A 21,278-nucleotide genomic window follows, 5' to 3' on the forward strand; every position below is an offset into this window, starting at 1 on the left:
TAAATAGTGTATTTATTATCCTTCTTTGTCTGGTAGGAAACAATTAGAAGGGATAAGCCAAGTAGCACCTAGGAGCCCCTATCAGTGCCCGTAAAGTGAAATCAAAGGTTGGTTACCTACTATGTGTGGTCATTTATGACTCATCCAGGTGGCAATAAAGATTATAGGGAGCGAGTGAGATGGTAGGGCAACATCCTTGGCAACATCCTTTTATGTTAGCAAATGCGCAGTGCTGGTGGTGTTGGCAGAATATGGTTCCTGTTTCATAACAGGGAAAGATTAGATACCTAATCTTAATTTGCCTGGATTTAGCTGTGGGACTGGCAGTGTCATAAAATGACTGTAGGAAAAAACGATGCCTTTCCTATGGATTCTTTACCCTGGGGATTCAAAAGCTTGCCACTCCTTTTCAGGCCTTTCTCTTTTTCTCCATCGATAGGTCTTTCCTTTCTCCTAGTCTCTGTCCTTCTATTTATGCCCCTATGTCCTTCATCCACTTCCCCTACCCCCCACACACTTCTCTTACTTTTTCATTGAGTCTTGCATTCGTATTTATCTCTGAGTACCTTGATTTTTGTGTGAGTTTTTTCATTTTGATGAATAAATCCAGACAGACAGAAAGAAAACAAAATGAAAAATAAGATTGAACAATAAAAACAATCCTTGGTATGGGAATGGCAAGGAATTTGAAAGGACCTTTTGGAAAGAGGGGAGTGGGGCTTACAAAGTCCATCACCCCAGTTTCAGGCGGGCAGAGTGTGCAGGTGCATAAACAAACAGCAAAACCCTTTCACACACATGAACTCACTTATATATACAGCTGCCCCCTCCCCCTACACACTGCAGTACACATGAGACACCTTTGGGTCTTCATTCATGTGCATACTCATCTACAACATGCATCATCCACTAACCTTTCCCTTCAAAGAGATGTCACTTCTTCATATAAAAATCTTCCATTGTGTTTCTAAAAGGCAGATCCTCTTAACAGAGTAGATGGTTGAGTATAATAAGGAGGTGGTTCTACCAATGAAATTGTTTTGCTATTGTAAAAAATGTGTCATCGATCCGAATTATGCCAAGTAATAATAAACAGTGAGAAAGTCTTAATAATGTGTCATTTTGAGATAATGCAACCCCTCGGCATTAGACTAGGGTTTGAGTCGCTGGCAGGAGCCTTAGGGGAGAGCCTCGCTGAGGCTTTTTGCGCAGAAAAAAATTATAAAGGTAAATCATACTTTTCTGCTTGTCTCACGGGGAGATTAGGGAGATCACACATTTGAAGAGTTTGTAATTTAACAGGAACAGCCCGCATTTGCATCATTCACACAAGGGAGCCGGTGAGAGTGAAGAGGACAGAGCAGTGAGGGGAGGGGGTGTGGGGGCAGCAGGGCCTTGTAGGTGAACGAGCTGCTCTTGACCGCAGAATGCTGGTGCTCGTGAGTTTGGGGAAAGGAAGGCAAATTGAATCGTCCACTTGCTCTTTTAAATAGGAAAAATCTGATTATTGGTTCTTCGTCATTTTTATGCTGCTACGATTAACAGAATTAGATCAGAAGAAGATTACAGTGGAGGAAAAGGTATGTGATCCCGTCACTTCCCATGTTGAGAGGTCATGTGCTGAGCAGTGCCCACTGCTCGCCGTGGGAGCGATATAATCCCTAAAGGGCACACCTAACACTGCGTAAATTAATTATTTGGGGAGTATGTTCTTGTCCCGGGCTGTCAGTCGAACCCTCTGCAAAGCTAAGCATCAACACAAACTCAGTAAACACCCTCTGCTGACATGGTGGAGAGATTGGGGGGAAGAGCAGCACCCCATTCATCTGGGCCAGCAGAGTGATGGCAGACTGTTCATGGGGTTCATGCTCATTTTTGGAGGGTGTGCAGTCATTCTGCGTTACTCCCAAACTTCATTTTAATAATGAAAAGTTTTGGGCCTCCCCTGGTGGCGCAGCAGTTGAGCGCTGGGCTGCGAAGCTGCCTGCAGCCTCTGCAGCGCCAGTTTGATCCCCGGCAGCCGGCGAGGGTCCCACATGGCGTGCAGACCTCTCCTGCCACGCCCTCTGCTGCCCTCAGCAGTGTGTTTCATCACTCTGCCTGTTCTGTTCCCAGCTCTGGCTCTGGTAAATTCTCTCACCCTCCTGCGCTTCTGACTGTACCCAGTGCTTGTATAAATAAATAAATAAATCTAAAATAATAATAATAATGAAAAGTATTAGAATGTCATTCTGACATCATCAGAAGGCACTCAAATCATTGCTCTAATAGTGATGTTTAAAAAAATGTGATCTTTATTTTTTTAAACATTTATTATGCATACAAGAACTGTGGTACAGGGCAGAGAGGTGGGGGTGAGAGATTTCACCAGAGACAGAGTGGGGAACAGAACAGGCAGATCGACTGAAATCCACTGCTGAGGGGAGCAGCCGGCGAGACAGGAGAGGTCTGCTGCACCATGTGGGTAGCTCCCTGGCCAGGGATCGAACTTGGGCTGCAGTGGCTGTGGACAGCTTCATAGGTTGCATCTTACCCCCTTGAGCTACCACGGAAGCCCCTAATGAGGTCTTTAAAATAATGATTAAGAGTGACAGACCTTTAAGGCTAGCCCCTGCCACCCTCCCACTACGATCCCAGGGACAGCTGCTTGCTCTTGCCCTAGTGACCTGAGACAGCTAAAATCTCCACTCATGAGGGGTTTCTTACATTGGATGTCAATTTGAGATGAGCCTGAAAGCAGGAATGAATGCAGAGGCAGACATTTCATTTCATACATGCCTTTCTGAAATCTTGATTAAAAACAGGTACAGTTGCTAGCCTGTTATTCTCACACTTACAGGCATTTATTAGATTCCTCTTTCCCTTTAATATTTTGTAAAAGGAATAAAATTTTAAACCCTGTATTAAATGAAGTGTGATACACAAGGATAATGTGTTTAGCAGGGTGACCGAGACAAGGGAACAGAGAATAGTGCATTCTGAGGAAAGGCCCGGGTCCTTGAATGGAGAAAGTTAAGCCAGAGGAGGAGGAGGTTTTGGTAGAATGAAATAATGGGAACAGATCTTGGCGAATAGCAAGAGCCACAAAATTCTGTAGTACAGCTGCCCGGAATCCAGAATAATGAATTTTATTCCTTCTCATACTGAAAGTTGGAATATTTGCAAATTTACAGTGGATCATGGGCGCAGAGGTTTTTTGTTTTTACTTTTCTGTCATCAAACCAGGTAGTATAAAGAAGTAGGAGACCCAGGGACGATAGCTCAATATTTTACTTATTTTTATTTTTTTTTAATATTTTAAGGAATCGTTATTTAGGTTGTAGGAAAGTTCGAGTAGACTTGAAAAATTGAACTCACAGCTTTCTGAGCATCCTGAAAGACAAATGGCATGGTGAAAGGGATAGGAAAAAATTGTAATTAAAACTGGTTAGAGCAACACTGGCATGGCACAACCCCCTTGGATGGCAGGCAGCTGCTGTGTGGTAACCCTTTGCTATTGTTAACTCAAGGGCATAGACAGGAAATGCGGTTGCCTGTCTAGAATATTTCCTTTAAGAAAAGCTAAGCTTTGTCTTCCTTCTAGAAATGAACTTGTTTTCCTTTCATATTTCTAATACGAAAAGGTGGCTGCAGTAAATATATACGACCCTCCCCCGGAAGTGGTCGCTGTGCGAGACCATCTGACCCATGTGGTCAACAGTGTGATGCAGCCACAGAAGATCTTTGACAGGTAGGGACTCCTCAGCCACCTGCAGGGAGGAGCTCAGGATGGAAGCCCATCATTTCCCCTGGTCCTTCTTTCCTTTCTCATCCTCTCTGAGGGAAGGAATCGGGTCTTTAGATAAATGGGCTGTTTGGTCTGTCTTGCTGTATAATCCTCACCTGCCTGAGCATGGGGCTCTGTCCTCAGTGATTTCCAAAGGGTGGTGATGAGTGCCCTCCCCTCCCCTCTCTTGTCTGGCCTCTGAATTGGACAAAGGCTTTTAAACCTGTGACACTGGACGGTGAAATAAAAAAAAAAAAAAAAGGAGTCGTTCAGCTTCTCTGCTGCGGATGGAACCACAGTCCTCTGCCTCGTTAACCGAGCTGTGATGATTTCTATGCTTTGTAAATTTTTCCTTAGCGGGGAGTGCATGCTAGATACCCCTGCCGAAGAACATGTCCTGAATTCCGATTATTAGGGAGTCCCTAGAAGGATGCCCAGCCAGCCTACGGGAAACCTGAAATAGTCTTTATCCTGATTGCTCTAAGCTGTGATCAACCCAGCAGGGAGGAGCCGCCCAGCCTGGTTGAACACATGAATAGAGTCTCTCACCTCCAGGTTCAAAGACAGATTTACCATGGTTTCTCCCTTTCTTTTTAAACAATCTGTTGCAGCAGATGGCCATTTATGCTATAAGTATAATGTAGAAATTCTATCAATACCCAAAGGCATTTTAAAAATACTTGTGAAATCTCTTGGTTATAAATGGCTTCTCCATGTGATATTTGCTCCTGTACTTCACAGGGTTGGTTCCCCACAGAAAGCAAAACGTTTTATTTTGCATACAGGACATGATTTTTAGATGTAATTGCATAATACACTGACAGTTTTATATATTTATGGTACCCCCTCTAGGTGAGATGAGTTATCATTGATTTGCATACACCTGGAAATGCACATTTGATTTAAAAGAAGGGCCTCTTGAGTCCTCATTGTATTTCTTTTCGAGTTTGAGATTGCTGGTTGCTTCCTGCTTTAGGGTGCATTGATATAAATATATTTATCAAAGAAATTTACAGAAGTATCTGGTGAACACATATTTCTTGAGCATTTCTCGCTGTCAGGCAGACAGAAGCAAATGGCCAAGCAGTCCCAGATGCTCCAGGTTGGAGCGGAGTTCATTACGAAAACCTCACAGAGGCAGGAGCAGGCCGCATTGCCCTCGCTACTCCTGGCCAGTACCCAGCGCTCTGGCGGCCCCTGAAGTCAGGCTCCTGGCTCGGAACCAACTTCTGGCCTTGGGACTTTTACGCTGCATTACTGAGATATCACTGTTCCCTCTCCTGGCATGATCGGTGTGAGGACAGAGTATTAACATGACACAGCAGAACCTGAACTCTGTCCCGGAGGTCATCAGTAGCTTCCTCACTCACTCTCTGGTCTGACAAGGTCTCCAGGTTTGTCTTCTGTAAGTTCTGTCTGAATTAGTCATTTCTCCAAAAGGCCCTGATTTGTGTCGGTGAGAAGTGGTATTCCCCAGTCATATGAGTGCTAGAGACAGTGATACTGGTGGTCATTGTTTCTAGGCCTTTTAGTGGACAGAGCTAAAGATATATTTCTTTATTCCCGCCTCTCTCCATCTACATTTATTCAGTCTGTTTATTTCTATCTAATCCAAGTCTAGATAGACTAATGTTTCTATCTGTAGATAGACGTGCTGGGTTCATATTGATAAAATTCTTTTTCAAGACCTCATTGAACTTTTCCTTAACTTTCTGTCTTTGCCTCAGTAGCTCTTTTTCTCACATAGCAAGGTTTCCAGGGATTTGAATATCCCCTAATTACTCTTTTATCCCATATTACACCCTGGCAGCCTCCGGACACCAGTACTAATTCTGCTGCCAGCACGATTACTGCCAACGTTCCCCATGCTCTCTCCATTCCCCACCCCCATTTTTTTTTTGGTGGCAAAATATATCTAACATAAAATTTACTGTATTAACCACTTTCAAGTATGCAGTTCAGTGGCATTAATTATATTCATGATTGTGTGCAATAATCACTACCATCTATATCCAAAACTTCATCACCCCAAACAGAAACTCTGGTCCCACTAAGCAATAACTTCCCAGTGCCTCCGAGTCCCAGTCCCCGGTAACTGCTAATCTATTTTCTGTCTCTATGAATTTGTCTGTGGTACATATTTCATATAAGTGTCAATCACCCGTTGTAAAGATAGTGTACTGTATTTTTATTGTCAGAACATATATCCATCACAAACTGTCCTTTGTCCTTTACTCTTAGTTCTATGGATAGTGGCATGTTTATTGCTCACTTCCAGCCCTTAGGTTGATGTCTCTCCAATCATTTGGGTTGTATGAAGCGTGTTCTCTAGAAATTTCCTTTACAAATGCAATGGGATCAGTGTCCATGGAATCTTCTTGCATGTTGATATTCTCTGCCCTTTCTTGTTGAAAGTCACTTTTACTAAGTATAAAATCTATGACTCACATCTTTTTCCATTTAATATATGAAAGATGCTACACTACTTTCTTTTGGTGTAAAACATTACTGTCAAAGAAAATGAGATAATTTAATTTTCTTTCCCTTAAAAATCACGTGCTCTTTTTCTAGCTGAATTTTTTTTTTCCTTTTCTTTGAAGGCCAATGACTTTACTAGACTGGATCTTGGTATTACTTATTCTGGGTTAATATTCTTAGGTATACTGTGTTTCAATGGGTGGTTTCATTTTCTTATTTAAAGAATGTTTTCTTGAATTGCAGGCTTTAATATTTGTTCTGTTTCTTTGTTTTGAGGTTTCTTCTTAAGGAAGATCTCCTTTATCTAGCTCCAATAATTACCTTCATATCTTTTTTCTCTTTAATCATTTAAAAATTATATTTTGAGATAAATTTTAGATGGACATTCATTTGTAAGGAATGATATAAATTCCATATAATTTTCACCCAGTTTTTCCTAATGTCCACAGCTATCAATAGATAGTAGAATATGGCAATCAGGGAATTGACATTGATCACAGGTGCAGGTTCACTCACCAACATCTACAGTCAAGATCCAGAAAGATTTTGTCACAAGGACCCCCGTGCTTCCATCGTAGATGAGTAGCTTTCTTCCTCCTTCTGACCTTCCTTAATCCCCGACAACCTTCAATCTGTTCCCCATCTCTATAATGTCATTTCAAGAATGTTCTATAAACTGAATCATATACTGTATAACCTCCTGGAAGTTGCTTCTTCCTCCTTTCTCCTGCACAGATTCTAGCTCCAGAAAGCAGCTTTATCAACCAGTATCTTGCATACTCTAACCATGTTTTTCCTTTAAGGTGTTGTTGCTAATTATACATGTATTTGGATTTTACCCCGTCGTCTGTGCTTCGAATATTGTTGTTGGTATACTATGATCATCTTGCTTCTGGAAAGTAGGACGGTCCTTCTAGCCAGGGTCTGCACAGAGCTAGTGTCTGGCCCCTGGACTGTGAGGGCACCGATCCGCCCACACCCGGCCCCGCCCGTCGCTGACTGCGCTGTGTCCCCCGCAGCACCCTGCCCAGTCTGGACGCGCCGTACCCCATGTTGATACTAGCTGGGCCGCAAGCCTGTGGGAAGCGAGAACTCGCCCACCGCCTCTGCAGACAGTTTAACACGTACTTCAGATATGGGTAAGTTTGTGTCTTGTCTGGCAGACCTGCGAAAAACTCATTATTGCCCATTCTGACTAATGATTTTATTTTTTTTTATTTTTTTTCACAGTTTATTTAAATTTTATTTTCTATATTCCCCATACAATTACAACCCCCGTATTTTGACCCCAATCCCACCTTTCCCCGCCCCCAACCCCCATAGAGTGTCTCTGGTTCATAGTTGTTTGTTGATTTTGATATTTTCTTTCTTATAGTTATTCATTTTCCTGGTCCCTTATTTAGGTTTTCTAGATTCCTGCTATGAGTGAGACCATCCGGTATTTTTCTTTTTCTTTCTGGCTTATTTCGCTGAGCATGATCCCTTCCAGCGCCATCCATGTTGCTGCAAATTGCATATGTTTATCTTTTTTGAATGCTGAGTAATAGTCCATGGTGTATATGTACCACATCTTCTTGATCCAGTCATCTATTTTTGGGCATTTGGGTTGTTTCCAAAGCTTAGCTATTGTAAACAGTGCTGCTATAAACATAGGGGTGCAGGTGTTCTTTGGAATTGATGTTTCTGTGTCCTTTGGTAAATACCTAGGAGTGGAATTGCTGGATCCTATGGAAGCTCTATGTTTAGTAGGTCCAGAAATCTCCACACAGCTCTCCATAGTGGTTGGACCAGTTTGCACTCCCACCAACAGTACAGGAGAGTTCCTTTTTCTCCACAACCTCACCAACATTTGTTGTTGCTAGTTTTTTTTTTTATATGTGCCATTCTCACTGGTGTCAGATGGTATCTCATGGTAGTTTTGATCTGCATTTCCCTGATTGCAAGTGATGTTGAACATTTTTTCATAAGCCTGGTGGCCATTTGTATTTCCTCTTTGGAGAAGTTTCTTTTTAGCTCTTCTGCCCATTTTTTGACTGGATTATTTTCTTTGTTTTTGTTGAGTCTCATCAGCTCTTTGTAGATTTTTGTGATCAGTCCTTTATCATTAGTGTTGGGTGCAAAAATGTTCTCCCATCTGACTAATGATTTTAAACAAATGCAAAGGTGTGCATGGAAGGCTTATCATCTTTGCGGTCATTTATTATCGGTTGAGATATAATACACGTTACATTGATTATAACATATATAGATTATAATATATAGTATAGAGATATAATACGTTATATATTATATCTCAACCCATAATAAATTAGTTTTTTATAACTGTAGTGCTCGAAATGTTTAAGCTAACTCATGTGTCCAAGGTTTTGAAAGTATTTGTGCTTTTACAGCAATCCCAGGGGTGCTTGATGGGGCTCCTCCCGCATCCAATGGTGCCCGTAATTACGATACTGTGGTGAAAGAGGGATGGGCCTGTGCACATGCGTGGTAGAGCGGGCAGGCCGGTGTGCGCGCATGCATGGTGGGGACATGCGGGTTTGCTGTGGTCTGGGGGGGCCGCCATGGCCTCTCCCCAAAAGTCCCTCCAGCTGCTTTATCTGAGGCAGGAGAGAGAAACAGAAGCCGAGTTTTTCCTTTCCTTTCCCTGAGGTTAGCATTCGTTACACCTCACAGTTCTCAGGAACATGTAACCATGGGATTCCAGTTAAAATAGAGCAAAATAGCCAAAACGCTAAAACCAGCCCAAAACCCAGTCTCCAGAGAGTTACAGGCCTGTGAGATCTGGGTGAGCATGATCACCACAGCCTTTCCAACTGGCCTCCACTTTTATTTTTTCACATATAGCAACGAGATTATTTTCAGATTAGTGTTCCTTAGCGAGCTAAGAACAGTAAGAACAATAAATGCAAAAAGTTTTCTAAAGCTGTGAAATAGAAAAGTCCTTCCCCAGCCTACACGTGTTCAAAACAATGTAAGTACTATTTTTAACAGGCCCATTTGTTTAGATATCTGAATTTACACCCCTCATTTGAACAACCCCAGGACATATATACTAGAGAGTAATTTATTCATTAATATAGTTTAAACCCTGAAGCTACAAAAATAAATTAAAACTCAATCTTACAATAAGTATAGAGTGCCATTATGCTCATATAGGGGTACCCAGCCTTTTCTAAAAGATCAATGGAATAATGTAAGTGGCCGGGCAAAGGCCATCCAGAGTGTGCAACCTCACTATTGTGCTGACACGTAAACTTGAACCCTTTAACAAACCAAAATGAGGTGGACCGAGGCTCTTTCTGATTAGAATTCCTCTCATGTCTGGGATACCAATTTTGTTGCAAAAGGTTGGTAGTCTGGTGCTTTCTATTTGTGACGGGGACACTGGACTGATACTGTGTGTGGGCAGGGGTGGATGTGTTCGCTTGAGGGGTTGATTCACCCAGTATCAAGACTCTGATCCAGTCGGCCTTGACATTCTTAGCTGGATAGGCTCGATTATTCATTTTCAATAAACCCTGCATTTTTCCCTATTAGAATGCTTATCCACCAAGCTTGTGATTTTTCACATTGTTTGTATTCTCTGCTCATCAATGAGGGTAGGGAGCAATGTCAACTTGGCTCGCCATTAAGTTCTCAGTGCTTAGTACATGGCCAAGGGCTTAATATGCATCTGATAAATATTAAATGGAAAATTAACTGGTCAAGTGAGTGAACAGATGAATGAATTAATGGTGTCCTATGCTACATGTAGTGAGAAATTTTTATAACATTGGTGATTTTCCCCAGCCTCCAATGATGGGTTTATGGAGAGTTGAAAGGATAAATTCATCCTGTATTCATTCATTAGTCCAGTAAATATTCATTGAGTCCTCCCCACGTGCTAGGCTCTGAATATGAAGTGGGAACAAGGTTGGTGAGGTCCTGCGTTGATGAAATTTGTAATCTAACGGGGTAACTCAGACCTTAAGTAGAGTTGTTCACCATTTGTGTGGAAGCACAAGATGGTCAAACAAAATCCTAACATGCTTCTGTGTTGTTACTACTGTTACTGCTATTTATTGGTATGGTGATTGGAAGGATGTTCCTAATTGCCCCACTCACCTCCTTCCATTATAGGCCCACAAATGGACATCTTCTTGGGGGCAGAAATCAGAGATGTTCAATAGCATATTACCCTAAGAATCCCATAGAGGCATGAATATTAGATAATAATTTCATCCATTGAGAAAGTAAGGTAGTACTGTTACTACTCTATGCAGCAATTTTTAAAAAAAATAATTTATTGGGAAACATTGGTTTACATTGTTGTTTGTATTTTGGAAGTCTAGGATTGCCCCCTTCCTGAGATGTTACCATAGCACTCCCATCACCAAAACATGCACGGTCCACCACCATAGTCCAGCTATGCCACAATTTTCTAGCTCAAACAAATGATAAAACCAAAGCACATCCTCAGGGGCAAGTCACTGTTCTTGCTTAGCTTTTATTCTTTATCTAACATAAACATTATTGATTTTTTTAATTAAACAAGAAGCATGCATACCGTCTCATGGTGAGACAGATAAGCATTTATAAAGGTTCTTAGTCTGCCATTCACTTGAATCTTTTCTTTCTCTCCTGTTTATTTCATTTTCTCCTGGCATTTTGCCTGCCTTTTCAGATTGCACTGACCCAAAACTAAGATATTCGGCAAAATTTTCTCATGCTAAGTTGCAGATCCAGATAAGTAAATATCAAAAGCCCAACTTAGTGGTAGAACATATACTGGTATAACGGAAATTTTGCTCTTGTTTTAGGTTTCTACTTGGTTTCAGAGGTAGGTTCATTGTTCTTTTTTCACCTGTATTAATTATTAGTGACCTGGTGATATGCATGTCTTGTCTTCATGTCCGATTAATTTCCAGACTTAGTGTTGCAACATCAATAGTAGCTTCCTGAAGAGTGCTGGATAATGAGGGAAGCAGGACACACTGCCACAGAGCCTGTTCATCCTCAAGAGCCGAGGCCATGAGTGCGGTCAGAATAGTCACAAAAGAACTTACTTCTTCCTTAGGTGGCTCTTTTAGAGCCATCTCTATTTTCAGAATCTGTTCTATGACACTGACTACTAGATCTATTTTACTTTCAGTACTATAGTACAATAAAGTAAAAGACCATCACTGTTTAGCTAAATGAGATGGTATGAGCTCCAGCTACTTAAGTGCAGCCTAATCTGTTTGTTTATAGAGATGTGACAAACTGGAATTATTCTTTAGGCCCTCAGTCAATGCTTATTGAGTATCTGTGTGTCATGAGTCTGTGATAAAACCATAAAACAAATAGACATGGGCCTTCCCTTCTGGAAGCTTACAGCATCCCAGTATGAAAAATCAGATAGTAAGTGGTCTCTAACAGGATAGTTTAGTGGGTGCTATGATGACAGGAAGGAAGAACCTCTGTGACAGAAGCAAAAGACAGGTGGTATGTGGGACTTACGGAGGTGTGCATTCCAGAAGGAACAAGTTCATTTGATTGACTGAACATGTACTGTGACTAAGCATGAAGTATAGATGGAGGTGGCAGAAGATAAGGCCAGAAAGATAAATGCATAAGGGGGCTAAGCAGGGGTGGGGGGGGGAGCATCATGATTATTGCTGCATTTTAGATGCAAAATCTGTCAGCAGTTTAAGAGAGGGCTTGGGGGGGACATGGGGGGGAAAGGCTTGAGATAAAGAGACCGGCTAGGATATAATTACAGCAGAGATGGTATGAGTTGGAAAGTAGTATGTACTTAATGGAAGGTGGACAGAATAGTGGTTTCCTGGAATTAGATACTCAGACACAGTGTTATGGGAACCTTCTGTGTTCGTGATCTCTTAAATTGACAGCCACTGATTTGAAACATATTTGCGTTGAGCATTAGAGCCAATTTAATTTGCCTACCGAACGTCCTAGGAAAACCTGGGCTTTTGTGGATACCCATGAAAAGAGTTCACTTACCTACAATATGACGTGCTATATTTGATGTGTTCACAGCCGAGCCTCTACCTAAATATTTGCAGTTACAAGAAGTTCATTACTTCCTGAGGCAGTCTGGTCCAGAATTGAGATGCTTTTGAATCACATTGAAGAAAATTCTTCATTCACCTGCTAACTTCTTAGATATCTTTTGTTTCTATTATGCTTCCCTGGGTAATTTACCATTACCTTCTTAGGCCTGGTCTTCCAGATTCCTTTCCCTCCCAATCATCTCCTCCTTTTCATGCACTTGGTGTGTCAAGATGTCAGCTGGCCCATGAGTTGGCCCTTGGACTGTCCAATCTCACCCTTCGACTTTTAAGACCCATACTGTAGTCTAGAGTTAACCTCTAACTCAATTCTGGCTCTTTCATGAAACTGACAGCATATGGCTCCCATTACAAGCCATAATTTAACTAATTTGCCATGTTTTAACTAGTGAATTAATTGGTAAATAATAAACCCACAGAAATGTAAATTATCATTGAATTTTATATTTAGACAGGGGAGAAGAAGGATATTGAAAGTGATGGCCCAAGAAAATGTCCTTGTCTGAAATCTGGCATCTTTTTTTTCCCCTAAGTAAATTTAGTGAAACGTTGCTTTGGATCTGAAGTATTTCCTTTTAAAAATGTTCGTATTTGGGTGGCACACTACACAGCGAATGTTTCCGTATGTGAAAGTTGGATGACAGATTCAAAACACTGCAGGTTGTCTTAGGTCTTTCTTGCTAGAAGGTTCTGCAGGGTCTGTCATCAGCAGTCTCCACGTCAGTGAAGCCATCTCTTTATCCCCCTAGAAGCTTTGAAGTGCTTCTTTGCTTTGTCTTTTTGGGAAATTCTGGGGGGGGGGGGGGGTTGGGGGCAAAGCCCTATCGCACATTTCTTTTGTTGAGAAATGCAAATTCATTGCACTGTGTACAGGCTTAGCTAAGGGGATGCCAAGTCATGGCTTAATCTTTCCTGACTGTCAGGGGCTCCAGTAAACAGAGGGTCTCAGGTCTCTGCCAAGGTGTGTGAAGATATGCCAGTGTGTTCAACAACTAAACAAATGTCACGGTGTTTTGACAGCTTCCTCTTAAGAACTCATTCTCTTTCCTAAGTATGCAATTCGGATGTAATGTTAAGACTTCAAAATTTACCTGTACAGTTGCTCCTTGTTTATAATGGAAGAAGGGCAGTGGTATGAATTATAAACATTTCTTTGACTTTGTAGTGGGGAGACTTTCAAGGTTGCGATGTTACGCTCTTAGTGTGATATGAAAAAGAATCGACTTTGGAATCATCCTGGCGTTGCTTAATTGTTGTGCCTTAGCTTCATCATCTGTAAAATAAAAACAGTAACACCTACCCAAAGCTTCTTAAGTTAGGAATAAAGTAACCTGTCAAGCATTTCCCTGTGCTCATCCCCCATCTTAAAAGCCATAGGATAATCTAAAAATCAATTTGCCTTCCCAGAAGGCAAAAAATGTGGGAAATAGGAGTAATAAATAGGCCACACTTCCTACTGTATTATCATGTGGTGTCATGTAGCAGCACAAAAGCCGGTAAGTTGCAATGAGTAAAAACTTGGTGTCAACAAGCCAACGTTTGTATAATCCCCAGAGCATAGAACTGAATAGTCTAGTCCTTCAAAACAGTAGTGCTTTTCCCACCCCACAATTATGTACTACTTGTGATTTATGATTCTTGGCTCAGCTCAGTCCTTCCCAGTGCGCTTTCCACTGAACCTGTTGTGTTGGATTCCATCTTAACACAGAGGTGAGCTTACCTGTTGTATGTTCCCAGGGCCTGTCACACCACAAGACCGCCTTACTTTGGAGAAGGGGATCGCGTCGATTATCATTTTATCTCTCAAGAAGTTTTTGATGAAATGCTAAACATGGTAAGAAGATGCTCCTTCACTCCTGTCGTACAAGAAATACATGTTCTCTGGTGGCGAGAGTAGGAAAGGGTATTAAGAAACAGAGCAATTAAATTTTATGTTAGGAGAGATGTGTTCTTATTGGAGATGGATTTTCTTAAACCACTAAACTGCATCTTTCAAATATGGCTTTATTTTAGGATCTTGGCGAAAATATTGCACAATTTCCAATAAAACAGTAAGTAGATGGCTTAAGAAAATAGGGGTGCAAACATCATGAGAAGTTCCTGTGACCGGTGTTTGTCGGGTGCTGCTGTTATGATTTGATGCTGAAGGAGCTGGGACTGCACAATCCCAGGTTGGGGTGTCCTAGCCAGGCCCCACTCCTGTTTGCTGTCTCTGGTGCTTCCTAGTTGCTGTGACCCTAAACACCATTTCCTTGTGCTGTGTGCATCCCATTAGCTTATCCTAGTTACAAGTACAGCCTTGACCTTCCACCCCTGTTTGAGAAGCCCATGGTCTGTGGGGCTGGGCATTTTAATGCAGATGGAACTCCTACCTAGCTGTTTGTTATTTGGGAGAAAATTCCTAGTTGCTTTGAGGTTTGGCTCTTTAATAGGGGACGGTCATTACCCTTATTAGTCTGTTTTGTAGGCGCTCCGAACAGTCTAGTTCAATGTGATTTTTTTGTTCCTGAAACACTGATAAATCTACTGTTTGGGGTTAATTCATAGCACTCTTACCTCTGAGTTCATTTTCTTAAAATGTATTTGTTCTTTCTGGAGCTTCACCCACAGCAGGAATGCTCCCCTCCCCCCGTGCATTTAGTCTACTGTCAGCACTTCTCCAGTGCCAGGTTAGCTCTCCTGAAAGAACACCTCCTATCTTCCTCACCGCCTGTGAGCCAGTAGGCCTTTTGTAGATCTTTTCACCATTGGCCTTATTTTTGTTTATATCCTCGTCCCTTCTACTACCAAACAAAACCTACACTACACCCCAGTGTCTTTTTTTCTGGGGCCACATTAATGAGCAGCCTGTGTTTCTGCTTTTAAAAGATCATCCCTCCAACCAGGGATGTTCTGATAGGTAAAGCTCCTCTCCCCTCTAGCCCTTTCTCCCGCCCCCCTCCTTTCTCTACCCCACCCTCAAATAGCAGACTGGCGTAGAGCCCAATACCCGTGCTGTGAACCATGGAGGTACCTGCTCTGTGGTATTTTCAGTCTAATTCTGAATAGCACTTTGCGTTCACAGAAAAACCGTAGTGAGAAAGTTCTAGAATCCCTGGGCTGTTTTCCCTCTGGCCTTGTCAGAAGAACCTTGGAACCACTTGACAACCTTCTCTCCTCGGGCTTTATTTTAGTAGTTCAGTTCATGTGCCAAGACTATCCTGGACCTTCTATTTCTAACCTCTATCTGAATAGAGATTTGAGGGGTCATCTTGAGATTAGCAAGAAGCATTCTCTTAGGACTCTTTGAGTTGAAAGATAACTCGTCCGCAAACTAACATTAATTTCTCTCGTTAGAGGCTGAGGCACTTCTTTTGCTTGGTTCAGCGCATATGCTCCCAGCGCGCCATACCTTCTCCTGTCTGGTTCAACGCCTAATCTCGGAAATCACTGCACTCCATCGTATATTTAGTCTGAAACTCTTCCTTGCTCTGCGGGAACCCACGTGTGTTGGAGAAGTCCTCGTTTTTACCCCTTCTGCTAACACAGATGATTTCAATATAATGTCATTTCCTGCACCGGAATTTTGCCTCTGCCTTCTTTCCCTTGAAATGAGCTTGAGGCTGTTTCATGAGAGAGACAGACAGATGACACCTCGTGACACATCGTCAGCTTCACCAGTCACAGCCACCCAGAGGGCCTGCCCCCTCTCACTGACAGAGAACCCTGGCCTGCCCCCCACACACACCTGCTGTGCACAGCTACACCGACCCACTCTGACCAGGACACCCACACACTTTCCCCTCCTCCAGGTTTAGTTTTATTATCCTGAAACCTACCAGTAGCCTAGGTTTTAGGATCGCCCTCTAATTCATGGCCTTCAGGCTCAGCTCAGCACAAATCTTCCCCACATGCCCACAGACATGCAAGCCTTTTCGTAGGGTGTATACACAGTCTCCTGTAGAAAACTCTCTCTTGTGTTGACAAGATCACCGACCTGAAAGTTTCTGGCATGGGATTATTCCTATTTAAGAAATTGGTAGAGAGGAAGAAATGAAAGTTAGGGAAGCACTTCATCTCAATTCTTAAAAAAACATTTAACAGGATTTTTTATATGGTACGGGGCTAGATTCTCCCAGCTCTCTGTCCTTCTGGCTAATATTTTTGGGGTGCACAGAGAAGGCCCTTATGCACAGAGGTAAACAGATCCACAGCATATATCTGAAGAGTGGTTGACTTGGAAGACAGGCTGAGTCATAGCAAATGAGTTGAATTATGGGGTGAGGGGATTTTTCTTAACATCCACAGCAGACACGTTCCCCAGAATCTACCCACCACTCCACAAAAGTCACCCTATGTCTCTTGGTCTTCTAGTACCACCCCTGACAGATAACCCATCCCCCATCCACACAGATGTCAGCACATCTGGGGGACAGTGGCACGGGGGACATAAAAGACTCCTCCCCACTACTGCTCTTAGTAATGCTGCTACCTCTTGATGCGATTCATGGGGCCTCAGAGGGTTACACTTCCAAGGTTCATTTCAAAGTCCCATGAATAGGGAGTCCGTTCTCAAGGTCATCTACATTTTCCTTCTGTCTTTTCTATTGTCATTGGCCTCCCAGTTTAGACTAGACCTGGTGGTTTCATAAATATAATGGTGTTGAGGAAAAAGTCACTATTTTGAGAGTGATGCTTTTACTTTCATTTCTTGCAAGGGAGCGCAGCTTTCGGAAGACCTAGACTTCCAGAATATGGAGAGAAGGCAGTGTTTAGACTTCAGGTGACGCTAGGGCATGCACAATTCTGTTGAATAACATCTGAGGACATTTCAGTAATGAGCTCTGTTTATAAGGAAGAAGAGGAGGCATCCGTTTTGTCATAGCTTATCTCAGGATGCAAAGGTTTTAGAATATCCCTATAATTCATGGCCTTCAGGCTTATCTAGAAAGGCAAGACTTTTGAGAATGGAAGCTTTTTCTGGGCTATCTGGCATGTTGGCATAACAGAAATGGTTGAGGCAAAGGGCAAATTATTAGCCTGGCTCTCTCTCTCGCTCAGTAATGAAGGTTTATGGTGCTGTTTTGGCAGAGAGTAGCACGCAAAGCGATCTGTTCTATCACAAGCTTCAGTGCCTTCAGCAGTTTCCTCCCCCCCAAAAAAAAACTGGGGGGGGGGTCAGCCTGGGATGCTGAATATATTTCTGTAGCACAATGTGATACTAAGTTTCGTAAACCTATTGTCACCCTCATCTAATTGCTAGTATTTGGGCTTTATGCAATCCTATAATGTAAGGCAGACAACAATTTTACATTAAATTCCATGATGGCAGCTGTTCTAGGACACTTTGTAATTCTTTGATTTCAGGGGAAATTCATCCTCACATTTAATTATGGCAACCACAATTACGGACTCAATAGAGACACGGTAGAAGGTATTGCAAGAGATGGGCTGGCGAGCTGTATCCATATGGAAATAGAGGTACGTGCTTTTCACTCAGTCAACCAGTTTTAAGTGTGTGTGTGTATTGGGGTGAGGGAGGGGACTATAGTGTGCAGGCAGCACGTCGCTGGGTACAGGAGGAACGCCATGTACCGTGAGGTTCAAGTGCATCATTGGAATGTGGGAAGCAGGACTCATGAAGACCTGAATGACAGGAATTAGAGTACAAGAAAGCACACATATCCTTCGAGTAAAACTGCCACTCAGGATTTACGTCCTCACCACTCCCTCCCTGCACTATCCCTTTTGTTACAGTCCATGGTCTCCATTTATATAAAGTGCTAACAGATAAAGCTTGCTGCTGACGGGGTGGGGCTCTCCACACAGCTCCCTGCAGTTGACCTTGTTCGTCCCTCTCCGCAGACTGTGCTGTCACTTGACTCCGCCGGCTCCCTGGGCAGCATTCCTTACACTTTTTAGCCATTTAGACTCGTAGATTTCAGGGGACTTCTCTCTCTGTCTCAACATCCTGTCTTTCCCCTGGGATCTTCTCTAATAGACTCTTCTCCAAAATGAAGACAGAGGGTAACGGCATGACTAGCTCATTCATTTGTTTCAAAAATAGATAGCTTTATGAAATATTTGCAATCTTTAGACAGTTCATTTTTTTCAAGTCATCTTCTGGGAGATGGCAAAAGACACATTTAGAAATTAAAGTTTTCATTAACACTGTCATCATCAGAAAAGTTAAAATAGAAATGATTCCATTAGCCCAAACCTAAAGGACAAAGCTCAGGCGGCTCCTTTACTATGGACTCCAAATCTTAGAAATGTTACTCAGTGACGGTGCAGGGAGGAGGCTGCGATTCCTTTTTGATGCCTTGGATTGGCAGCGGCGTTGCTAGTTCATGGACACCTGTGATGTTTCGTCCATGTTTCTTCCCTTCAAAATTCTACAATTTTCATCTTTCTGCAATTTACTGCACCTTTAAGAAGGTTTCTTTTTTTCTATACTAACAAGGCGTTTTGTTTTGATTATCTGCCAAAATGCCTTCCTTGGACAAGGCAGAGTCAGGCGCCTGCAGCTGGACAGAGCACAGGAGCCCGAGCTGCCTCTCCCTGCCCCTCGGGGCTAAAGCTGGCCTCTGCTGGGCTGCTTTCCTTGTCCTCGTTTCCAGGAGGTTGCGTGTGGAACCCGGGCCTTCTCTCCTGCATTGTCCTCGGCGTGGGCATTTTCCCCAACTGCTCTTGTCAGTCATTCTCCCAGAAACTGTTTGAAAAGAGTATGTTTTTCTTCCCCCGAAGTTTTTAAACTTTTTGAACACTGAGTTAAACTACTGAGAACAGGGTAGAGGCGGGAGGGTCTTCAGAGTCCACTTAGCACAACCCTTGTGTTTCCCGGATGAGGGAACCAGTACTGAGGGAACCTGTAGGGTTTGCATGGAGTGGTCTCCAAAGCCGCAGTCACCACCCAGCTCTGCAGCTCTGTGCACCCCTGCCTGTCACTGCTTCATGCTGTGAGCTCCAGGGGAAGGTGAACTGGCCACTCCCCTGCTCTGGGAAGAGGCTGTGAGACCGAGTAGAAGCGAGCCAGGTCTCGATGAGAGGGCACTGAGGAGGAGCCTCTTCTGTCTGGTAAGGCCTGTCTCTGGTGCTGCTTGGTTACCTTTTGAAATGTAGAACTGCAATTACTTTCCAGTAACAAAGGTGCAATGCCACTGTGAAATGTACCTATCTGTAGCTAGCAATTTTCTTTTTTAGCATATTCATTAGCATGGTGAGCTAGAGGAGAACCAGGTAGAATGAATTGTTCCACTGACAATTTAATATTTAATGAACAGAGAGAAATAATCCAACTTTGAGATTTTTATAGGAAAATAGCTAATTATACAGATAAAAAACCTCTGCAACCCAATATACCTACATTGTCAGATGTCTCTGGGATGATTTCTGAATTTCTTTTATCTATTTCTGATTTATTATCTTTTCTTTAAATGCATAGGGTGTAAGAAGTTTGAAATACTCCTACTTTGAGCCTCGGTATATCATGGTGGTACCCATGAATAAGAAAAAATATGAGGGATACTTGCGGAGAAAAGGATTATTCAGTCGTGTAGAGATCGAATTTGCTGTCTCCAGAGTGGACCTATATATCAAAATTAATCAGACATTCCCAGGCTTTTTTGATGCAGTAATCAATGCAGGTCAGTGACTTCGAATTTCATTTTTGAAATGTAAGGCCACTGGGGAGAAAATCCACTCCCTGGTGCACACTTGCTTCCTGCTGGCAGAGTGCAGTTTCTTATGATTGTACGACTGACGTCCTGAGGCTGCATTGCCCTCAATTCCCTCAGGCTGCGCCTAGGTCTACCCATGCAGCTTCTTCGCTTTTGAGTCAATACCCACACATCAAATCCTCCTTGAGCTTCAAGTCTCTGCCTTCTTCTTCCACTACCAGAGGATTCTCCTTTTGTGGGGCTCTGTGTGATGAAAGTTGACTCCCCTGGAGAACCTCCCTTCTGATCAGCCCAAACTCGAGCTGACAAGCAACCTTAATTACATCTGGAAAAACCCCTTTGCCTTATAACATCACATAATCACAGGAGTCATATCACATTCTTGGGTTCTGCACCCCACCTCCCATTCATAAAATTAAATGTAGCCAAAACCATCCCACCAGCAGTCACACATGGACCGTTCTGGTATGATTCTGCTGCCTTAAGGCATACTCTTGCATTTGCTGCAGATGACCTGGATGTCGCCTACCAACATCTGAGTCAGCTCGTGAGAGAATACCTGGGGTTGTCTGAGGAAACAGCCAACACATTGGCTCCCACTACAGGTACTTTCTTATTCCTTTTGTGCCACAATTTTCCCCTATGGAATGGAAAGCTAATCTGCAAGTTATTTGGGTGGATACTCCTCAACAGGGTAGAATCTGCTTCTAGCCCTGGAGTCCCTACACTTCCTCTGGGGCATGGTCCCCACAAATGAGCTGTCCAAGTCAGTCTTCTAGACCTGTCCCTCTGCTTTTCTCGGTGACCAGAACTCATGCCCCTTGGGGACATGCTGAGCGGTGCCTTGGAGTTCACGGTAGGAAGGGTCAGCCCCGTGGTTCAGAAGTCAGACTTCCAGAAGCCTGGCTCCCTTACAGATTCAAAGTAGTATTCTGCCCAGTAGGTCTGTATTTAGTGTTGCTTCTGTCCAAGACACTCCTGTCCCCTTTTCTTTGCATTGCCCCAGACCTCAAAATGCTGTACCACACAGTACAGTAGAGGAGCTCCACTCAGAGGGCATGAGCCTGGTCCTGGTCCTGCTGCTCCCTCGGGCAGGCTGCTCAGGTGTCAAGGATAGAATTACTATATGTGACCCAGCAGCCTCACTTCTGGGTGTCCACCCAAATGAACTGCAAACAGGGACTTCAACAGGCTTTTGCACACCCAGATTTATAGCAGCATAACTCAAGAGAGCCAAAAGGTGGAAGCAACCCAAGTGTCCACCAACAGAAAAACAGACAAAATGTGCTGTATAGACAAAATGAAATACTAAGCCTTAAAGAAAAA

The 21,278-nt window shown here is 42.9% G+C and overlaps 1 protein-coding gene and 1 long non-coding RNA gene across 4 annotated transcripts in view; one reads left to right on the forward strand and one right to left on the reverse strand.

The window, feature by feature from the left end:
* Positions 1-21,278, forward strand: part of LRGUK (leucine rich repeats and guanylate kinase domain containing) — a 92,523-nt gene that overhangs the window by 34,883 nt on the left and 36,362 nt on the right. For both annotated transcript variants that reach the window (XM_037513418.2, XM_037513425.2), the window contains exons 9-15: positions 1,494-1,580; positions 3,624-3,730; positions 7,264-7,383; positions 14,032-14,128; positions 17,641-17,754; positions 19,718-19,919; positions 20,462-20,557. In XM_037513418.2, the coding sequence (XP_037369315.1) occupies positions 1,494-1,580; positions 3,624-3,730; positions 7,264-7,383; positions 14,032-14,128; positions 17,641-17,754; positions 19,718-19,919; positions 20,462-20,557 (823 nt within the window). The remainder of the gene's footprint in view (positions 1-1,493; positions 1,581-3,623; positions 3,731-7,263; positions 7,384-14,031; positions 14,129-17,640; positions 17,755-19,717; positions 19,920-20,461; positions 20,558-21,278) is intronic.
* Positions 13,103-21,278, reverse strand: part of LOC119247188 (uncharacterized) — a 65,730-nt gene continuing 57,554 nt past the window's right edge. The window contains exons 2-4 of one of the 2 annotated variants that reach the window (XR_005125657.2): positions 16,113-16,297; positions 14,015-14,175; positions 13,103-13,567 (exon numbers count right to left, since the gene is read on the reverse strand). This is a non-coding gene — a long non-coding RNA (uncharacterized LOC119247188). Of the gene's footprint in view, positions 13,568-14,014; positions 14,176-15,307; positions 15,360-16,112; positions 16,298-21,278 lie in introns of those variants that run through there. The other variant, XR_005125658.2, reaches the window with a different exon arrangement.

Source organism: Talpa occidentalis, unplaced genomic scaffold, assembly GCF_014898055.3.
Source record: "Talpa occidentalis isolate TD23 unplaced genomic scaffold, MPIMG_talOcc4v2.1, whole genome shotgun sequence".
Lineage (NCBI taxonomy): Eukaryota > Metazoa > Chordata > Mammalia > Eulipotyphla > Talpidae > Talpa > Talpa occidentalis.